This window comes from Mandrillus leucophaeus, unplaced genomic scaffold (assembly GCF_000951045.1).
Source record: "Mandrillus leucophaeus isolate KB7577 unplaced genomic scaffold, Mleu.le_1.0 Scaffold700, whole genome shotgun sequence".
In the NCBI taxonomy this organism is placed as follows: domain Eukaryota; kingdom Metazoa; phylum Chordata; class Mammalia; order Primates; family Cercopithecidae; genus Mandrillus; species Mandrillus leucophaeus.
The window spans coordinates 1,234,372-1,243,591 of record NW_012107587.1 but is presented as its reverse complement, the minus strand read 5'-3'; the positions used below and the strand labels follow the sequence as shown (position 1 = coordinate 1,243,591).

Below are 9,220 nucleotides of genomic sequence, written 5' to 3'. Positions count from 1 at the left end.
AGGTGATCCACCTGCCTCGGCCTCCCAAAGTGCTGAGATTACAAGCGTGAGCCACCACGCCCGGCGATTAATGATATTTTTTAAAGAGCAGTTTTAAATTTTGATGAATTTCCATATTTCAGTTTTTAAAATAGTTGGTGGTTTTTTGCGTTCTATTTAAGAAATGTTTGCCCACCACAAGAGGGTAAAAGTACTCTCCACTATTTCCTTCCAGAAGCTTTATAGCTTTAGCTTTACCTATATGTCTATTTCAGTTTAATTTTAATGTATGGTATGCATTAAACGTCAAGATTCATTTATTTGCATGTGGATATCCAATTGTCCTAACAATATTGACGAGATAATCTTTTCCCTATTAAAGTACTTTGGCACCTTTGTCTAAAATCAGTTGACCATATATTTATAGGTCTGTTTCTGGATTCTATTCTATTCTATTGATTTATATCCTGTGCAGTACCACACTAACTTGTTACTATAGTTTTATAGTTCTGATTTTATTATTGTTGAAATCAGATAGTGTAAATCCTCCAGGTCTTTAATTCTTTTTCAAACTTGTTTTAGTTGCCCTGCATCTTTCCATATACAGTTTAGAATCAGCTTATCAGTTTCCCTAATAATGCCGGTTCTAATAGTGCTTGACACTATTGGGATTCTGCTAAATATAAATACATAGATCATTTTGGAGAAAATTGCTATCTTAATAATATCAAAGTTTAAATCTATAAACATGGTTTTTCTTTCCAGTTATTTATGTCTTCTTTAATTTCTCCCAGCAGTGTTTTTTAGTTTTCAATGTATAGCAGTATTATCTTTTGTTAATATATTTCTCAATATTTCATGTTTTTACTGATGAGGGCAGTTACCTTGCCTTGTTCCTGATATATAATATATATTTTTTATATATACATATATATAACATACATACGTTTATAACATTAACATACATGTCTATAACATTAACATACATATGTTTATAACATGTATGTAACATACATATGTTTATAACATGTATGTTTATAACATATATATTTTTTTCTAGCCACACTCCTATGGAACGTTTCTGATATTACCTTGTAATTTCCATGCCTGGTTTTGATATCAGAATAATGCTGGACTCTTAAAATGAGCTTTAATGTGTTTACTTTTTCTCTATATTCTAAAATCATTTTTTTAGGATTTGATACTATTAAGATATGCCACAATAATATTTTATATTAAAATATGGAATATCTTTAACTGTGTAATAGAATCTACTAGTGAAGCTTTCAGTGACTGGAATTTTTGTAGGAAAGTTTTTAATTTTGAATTGTTTTTATAAGTAGAGGATTATTCAGACACTACTTTTTCTCAAATTAGTTTTGGGAAGTGACATATTTTAAGGAATTTTGACATTTCATTTAAAATATTGAATTTATTGGCATAAAATTGTTTTTAGGGTTCTCCCATTTTGATTTCTGTATGATGTCTGTAGTGATCTGCCACTCACCGTCTCTATGACCTTAGGCAAATTACCCTCCATGTGCCTTAGTTTCCTCCTTTGTAAAATGGGATAATAATAGTATCTACCTCACATCATTATTGTAAGAATTAATTGAGAGTGTGTACAAATAAAGTACGTAGAATGGTAACAGGCATAGTTAGCACTCAATAAATGTCAGCTGCTATAATTAAAAACAATGTAAGAACTGGTTGATTCCTTGTAGGTAAAGTTGTGGAGGACAGTCATGAGTCACATGGAAATTAAGCAAGATATGCTCTAAGGTCCTTTTCAATTTGTAGATCTTCTGACAGTTTGAAGTAGTTAAAATCCAGTATTGTTCCAATGGCTATTGAGTTCTCAGCATGAAAAGATTCTGTTTCACAGCTATTGGCTGCCCAGCAAGAAGGAAATACAGCAGCTTTGATACTACTTGGGGGAATTACTTGAGATTTTTTTGTTTTTTTTTTGAGATGGAGTCATGCTCTGTCTCCCAGGCTGGAGTTCAATGGCACGATCTCGGCTAAGTGCAACCTCCGCCTCCTGGGTTCAAGCAATTCTCCTGCCTCAGCCTCCCAAGTAGCTGAGATTATAGGCGTGCGCCACCACGCCGAGCTAATTTTTTGTATTTTTAGTAGAGATGGGGTTTCACCATGTTAGCCAGCCTGGGCTCGAACTCCTGGCCTCAGGTGTTCCACCTGCCTTGGCCTCCCAAAGTGCTGGGATTACAGGCATGAGCCACCGCGCCCATCCTGAGCTTTGATTTTTAAGACTTGTCTTTTCCTGCACAGCCCTAGACATACCTTGTCTATAACTGATGTTTGTTGGTTGAGTCTTAATTGAATTGCTTATATTAATGTATTCTATTAGCTGCTTTCAAGGGAAAAATTTCTTTTCTTGGCTCATAATTATTTGCCTGGGTGATATGTATGGCATTTATTTTGCATATACTTTTTATGCCTTGCAGATTTGTTTCCAAACCTTTGATAAAGAAGACTAGCTATGTCATTGGTTATTTAGAATTTAGCTGTGTTGGCAGATTATCTTTTAAATAAGGAGGAAAAAATACTGAGTTATAATCTGTATCAAGGATCAATATTTTTTTTTCTATAAAGGGCCAGTTAATTAATATTTTAAACTTTTGGGGTCCTGCAATCCCTGTTGCAGCCATTCAGCTTTGCTATGATAGTGCAAAAGCAACTATAAACAATAAATATGTAAACAAATGAGTGTGGCCACATTCCTATAAAACTTCATCTAGGAATACAGGTGGATGGTGGACCAGATGTGACTGGCAGTCCTTAGTTTGCCACCCTCTGGTCTATGGAAGAATTATATAGCCAGAGATTTGTCTGGATGTGCCCTTACATACAGTGTTTAATGAGCATTATTCATTTCTCCTCTCTTAATTCACCGATGGCAAAGATTTATGCAAATACTAATACTGACAAACTGTCCTGGAAATATGTGTGTGTATTTATATATATAAAAATTTATATGTATATGTATATTATATAAATATATGTATATATACATATATTTTGATTTTTTTGACATATATATATAAATTGTGTGTGTATATATATAGCCCCTGTTTTAGAATGAGAGTAAATATCCATTAAAAAATGCTAAGATTCAGACAGTCTAACAGATTGTAATTTTTATTCACTGTTATTTATTCAACAAATTTTGATTGAACACTCTATTAGTCTGTTTTCATGCTACTGATAAAGACATACCTGAGACTGGGAAATTTACAAAAGAAAGAGGTTTAATTGGACTTACAATTCCGTGTGGCTGGGGAAGCCTCATAATCATGGCAGAAGGCAAGGAGGAGCAAGTCACGTCTTACATGGATGGCAGCAGGCAAACAGAGAGAGCTTGTGCAGGGGAACTCCTTTTTTTAAAACCATCAGATCTTATGAGACTTATTCACCATCGTGAGAACAGCATGGGAAAGAATTGCCCCTATGATTCAGTTACCTCCCACCAGGTCCCTCAAAGATGATATTTGGGTGGAGACACAGCCAAACCATATCAAACACCTGCTGTTCACTCAGTACTGCCCCAGGCTCTGAGTGGATATTGGTGAGCAAGATCTTTGTCACTGACCTCATGAAACTGATAGCTCAGCAGGGAGACTGACATTGAACTGTTAATTGCAGGTATGTTATATATTTTTATAAACCATGTTGTGCCAGCTGTCATGATACCATGTCTATTTTAGTTTAGAAAATTGCTGGATACAACAGTTTTTCCTTAGATGAGGATCATTACTGGTATTACAATTAACATTTATCTATTTTTATTTAAGAAAAGAAAAGAAAGAGAACAAAAAATTAATAAAGAAATGGAAGAAAAAACAGCAAAGGAACTGGAGAAAGAATACTTACAAGAAAAAGCAAAAGAAAAATATCAAGAATGGTTAAAGAAAAAAAATGCTGAAGAATGTGAGAGGAAGAAGAAAGAAAAGGTATTTTTATTAAAGTGACCAGTTAGAATACATAACTTTGGTGTTCATATGTGTCAACTACATCTTAGAAAAAGTATCTAATAGAAAATTGGCACTAGCTTAGCATAAAATAAATGCGTGAAGCTATCCCAGTTTATCCTGTTATGCTGTGTTTAAGTTTCAAAAATGAATATGCATTTGTAGTTTTCTTAAGTTGAGAAATAGTAAGCCTGTTGATATTATTTTAGTCAAGTTTAAAACTTGTTGCTGTTATTCCTTTTGAATATTTTTCAATGCACTTTATGGGAAGTCTTACTACCATTTTATAAATTACTATTCTTTGAAAACAGCAAATAGTTTTTTCTTTGTGGGTTTGATGTCTTACTGTTTTTCAGAGCTGGACACCTTAACGTATATCCCTGATCATGTTCAATATTCTACTCATATTATAAAAATATGATTCAGTATTATGGCCAGTAAGCCTTTGGAGGTAGAAAGCTACTGGAGAAAAAAAAAAAAAAATCAGTAGAATTTGAATGGAATATATAGTTACAGAATATCCCTGGAAATATTTTGGTCTTGTCATTTTAAGGAAAAAGAAAAACAACAGCAAGCTGAATTACAGGAGAAAAAGGAAATAGCAGAAAAAAAGTTTCAGGAATGGTTAGAAAATGCGAAACATAAACCTCGTCCAGCTGCAAAGAGCTATGGTTATGCCAATGGAAAACTTACAGGTTGGTTTTTATGTTGTGTGGCTTACATAAATATGGTTTGCAGAAGCAAATATTATACTCTTTTTGACAGAAATAGAAATGTGTAAAAATTATTTTTCTTTCAAATTACTATTTTCTGGAAGATTATATTATAAACATACCATGTTCCTATGGAGATGCTACAAATGTACTGTCATTCTCCACATTTGTATTTCTTAAAAGCAATAGTTACAAAACTGCAAACTTATGCTTTAAAGTAATGATTCCTAACATTAAGAAATAAATAATGTTCTCTTATACTTTTTCAATGATAAAGCCTTAATCAGGATATATTTTAAGGGGTCGTTTTGCCTCCTCTCTTTCTAACCCTCTCTAAGGCAGAGCCTCCCGTGTCCTTGGCACATTCTTTGTGTTAGGTAGAATACTAGACAGCACATGAACCAGACACAAAACCGACTGGCCTTTAGTCTTGGTCTGATTATAAAGGGCAGTGCATGTTTTTCTTTGTGCTTCATGTTGGAAGTTCATACCTTGCTGACAGCTGCCTTCACTTGTTTAAGTGATTTATTATTAAAATACTCCCATTCTGTTTTGTTCACACAATAGAACATATTCCAGACTTTGTTTTGACCATCTTGGTGAAGTGAGTGTTGACATATCTATGCAAAGTGGGTTGCCAGTGTCTGAAAGACACATTCCTGCTGTCAGGATTAGGCCTCTCTCATATGTCACGAAGGTCATCTGTTTTAGCTACTGAGCATGGCCTGCTCCTTTTTGTTTCTTGCTTGAAAAAAAGAGTAATAAGCAGTGGCTTTAACCCAGTAATTGAGTAGTAAAGTTAAAAGTTTAGGTGGGAATACTAAACATATTGACTAGAAGTTAATTACTAAAATAATGGATTATTTTATTAATTTTTGGCATTTTTAATGAGTTTAATTCTAACAAGCAGCATATTTGTCTGCAAATGTTGTACTTAAGTTTCTTTATTCTTTATGCTGATATCATTTTTATAAATTATGAAATAAAGGAATTTTTGTGCCAGTAGTGACTGAAGGATGTGGAGATGATTTGTAAAATGTTCTTCCTTCAAATGTGCTTATTAGATGTCAGACATCACAGTACTTTAAACATTTCATATACATTAGCAAAAGAATGCTCCATAACTCATAACACAATTACAGTGATATTGTGAAATCTTATTGACACTGATTCAGAATTTCTGTGATTCTAAACAAGAATCTTGATTTACTATAACTTCATATGAAAAATAAATGTTTTTCTGTAAACTTCATTATCTGACAAGAGGAAGCTAGTACACAATCAGTGGTTTCCCAGACTGAGTTAAGAAAATGAAAGTTTTGTTCAATTTAAGGATTGTAAAATTAATTTCTTAGTAAAAATTTTATAGGAGTTTGCATTTACATAGGTTTTAACACTAATGTTATTTGGATTCTTAGAATTATCATTTATGTTTTAATTTTAACTAATATTTACTGTATTTGGAAAGTGTTACTTCTTTGAAAATATCAAGGAATTTAAGTTTTAAATAAATCACATTGGCTTGTTAGTGATAATTTGTCCACTTGACATTTTAACATTTTTCTAGAAGTTTTAAGTGGCTTCTTTGATGTCAAGAAGTTTTTCCTTGTTTTGATCTGATTTTTCAATAATTTTAGGTTTTTACAGTGGAAATTCCTATCCAGAACCAGCCTTTTATAATCCAATTCCGTGGAAACCAATTCATATGCCACCTCCCAAAGAAGCTAAGGATCTCTCAGGAAGGAAGAGTAAAAGACCTGTGATAAGTCAGCCACACAAATCATCATCTCTGGTAATTCATAAAGCCAGAAGCAATCTTTGCCTTGGAACTCTGTGCAGAATACAAAGATAGCATATGTGGAAAATAACATGCTTTTATCTGGAGCTATTTAATTTAAAAGTCAGAAATTGTTTTTTACTGCTCAGTCAATAACTCAACACTTAATGTGATTATTGACAAATAGCAATTTTTGCACTTGTATATGGAGTCCTTAGAGTTGAGGAAGATATTTTCTGGATTTTGGTTTTTATGAACTTTTCAAGGTTGATCTTGTCATGTTGTTTTGCAGAATAAGTGGCTGAATATGTAAGAATTGTGTTTATATTTAGCTTGTATTAAAAATATACTGTAATACCAATAAAATTAACAGTTTTTCTTTAGTGTTTTATACTCTGTTACTAGTTTACATTTATGAATGTAAATGTAACTAATCTTATGATTAGATTAATTTGTTAAGATTAATTTGTTCAAAACAAGCACCTCTAAACTGCATGCTTGAGTAAGCCTTAGAAGAATTTAAAGCAAAAAAAAAGGAAATAGAAAAAGAAGTTTAAGGGATGGTGGTTTAGAATTTAAGTGGGTTAGCACCCTAGAGTAATCAAAAACAGTCTTTGCTGATGGGTTTTGGCATATTTTTCCCTGTGTAGATATTTTAATTTTATTTATATTATAGTAATTTAATTATTTATTTTGAGACAGGGTCTCCCTCTGGCTCTGTTGCCCAGGGTGATAGTGGCTTACTGTAACCTTGAACTCATGGGCTCAAATGATCCTCTTACCTCAGCCTCCTGAGTAGCTGAAATCACAGGAGCATGCCACCAGGTACAGCAATTTTTCTTTTCTTTTTTTTTTTTGGCAGAGATAGGGTCTTCCTATGTTGCCCAGCCTGGGATATTTTTAACTAACTGAAGGCATGTTTTGTTACAAATAAATCAGGGTTGGGATTTCCAAAGGAAATTTTTTTTTTTTTTTGATGGAGTCTTGCTCTGTTGCACAGGCTGGAGTGCAGTGGCGTGATCTCGGCTCACCGCAATCTCTGCCTCTCAGGTTCAAGTGATTCTCCTGCCCCAGCCTTCTAAGTAACTGGGACTACAGGCGCACGCCACCACACCCAGCCAATTTTTGTATTTTTAGTAGAGACAGGCTTTCACTGCCTTGGCCAGGATGGTCTTGATCTCTTGATCTTGTGATCCGCCCACCTGGGCCTCCCAAAGTGCTGGGATTACAGGCGTGAGCCACTGCGCCAGCCTCTAAAGGAAAATTTTAAAACATTGTTTTATACGCTGGCTGGGCACGGTAGTTCATGCCTGTACTCTCAACTCTTAGGGAGGCCGAGGCGGGAGCATAGCTTGAGCTGGGGAATTCAAGACCTGCCTGAGCCATATAGTGAGATCCCATTCTCCACAAAAAGGAAAAAAACAAAAGACAAAACCATTGTTTTGTACTCTTATCTTAGATTAATGTGTAGTAATCTTGAGACACTGATAATATTTTGCCACACTGTAAAAATACGTAAATATTAATTATAATTAGGTTGCTAGTTTCAAAATTAGGATTATTGCATTATTTTTTAATATTAAAAATGTTAAATGTTAAGAATAATGGTTCAAATGATTACCAAAACAATGCCTAGCATTTTTTATTAAATTTAAAAGTCTTTTATCTTTTTTAGAGGATGATCAAGACATGAAAATTTATTGCGGCTGTATAAGACTCAACCAGTTCATTTAAAAGTGACTTCTATTTAGAATATATTCCATGTTTCTGTCAGATGAGTCATCTGCCAAGTTTCTGGTGATCTGCAGTGGTGTTGGTCAATGCAAGAAAACAGCAACACACTCTTTGAAGGGTATTCATGTCATCAGAAGTCTAGGAAAATTTACTTACTTCTAAGCAGAGAACAGTTTATTGAGAATCAGTAGGGTTCAATGGGTCCAAATGTTGCTGAGATTTAGAGGCATGAGCATACTTCTCAGAACCTGTCAGATACAGTGAAACTTCCAGATGATCATTCTACTTGAGCAAATTCACCTATATAGAGAGAACATAGAGTTTGCCTGGGTAGCAATAATCTTGTTTATAAGAAACATATGGTATACATATTCCTGAATTTGTGAGGGTTTTAGATACAGTTGTTATATCTTACAAACCAATTCTACAGAGTAGATTAACTTTCAGCTATAACTATAATCCTAATAAGTCTTTACAGTCATTCAGTCATTATTCATATGTATACTGAGTTCACTAGTTTGAATTTTATTCTAATCGTAATAGGAAGTGTCTGGAAGATTTTAAGCAGGCAATTGATAAAATCTGGTTTATCCTTTGAGATTACTATGGCTGCTCTGAGGAAGCTGGCCTGTTGGGGGCAAAGAACGGCAGCAATGAGACCCATTAGGACGACTTTGCAGTATCCAGCAGAGAAGTCATGATAGCTTGGATTAAAATGGCAGCAGTGACATGGTAAGAAGTAGAGATAAATGTGGGATTTATTTTGGAGGTGGAACAAACAGGACCACTAACATTGGGATGTCCGATTGAGAGAAGGAGGAAAAATCAGATATGACTAGTGTTTTGGCCTGAATACTAAGTGAATGATGATACTATACCAGAAATATGAAGATTGAGAAGAGCAGGTGTATGGGCCGAGATGGGGAGAGGAAAGTCTTTAAGAATTCTTTCCTAAATTTGTTAGGTTTGCGATACCAACTTAATAACCTGGTAGAGATGGTTAAATATATGATGCTCTGAGGAGAGCC

General features: G+C 34.0%; 1 protein-coding gene across 1 annotated transcript in view; it reads left to right on the top strand.

The window, feature by feature from the left end:
- CCDC34 (coiled-coil domain containing 34) overlaps positions 1 to 6,839 on the top strand; it is a 24,486-nt gene extending 17,647 nt beyond the window's left edge. The window contains exons 4-6 of the mRNA XM_011964711.1: positions 3,792 to 3,950; positions 4,522 to 4,663; positions 6,319 to 6,839. Of these exons, the coding sequence (XP_011820101.1) occupies positions 3,792 to 3,950; positions 4,522 to 4,663; positions 6,319 to 6,533 (516 nt within the window). The 3' untranslated portion in view covers positions 6,534 to 6,839. The remainder of the gene's footprint in view (positions 1 to 3,791; positions 3,951 to 4,521; positions 4,664 to 6,318) is intronic.
- The last annotated feature ends 2,381 nt before the right edge of the window (positions 6,840 to 9,220 follow it).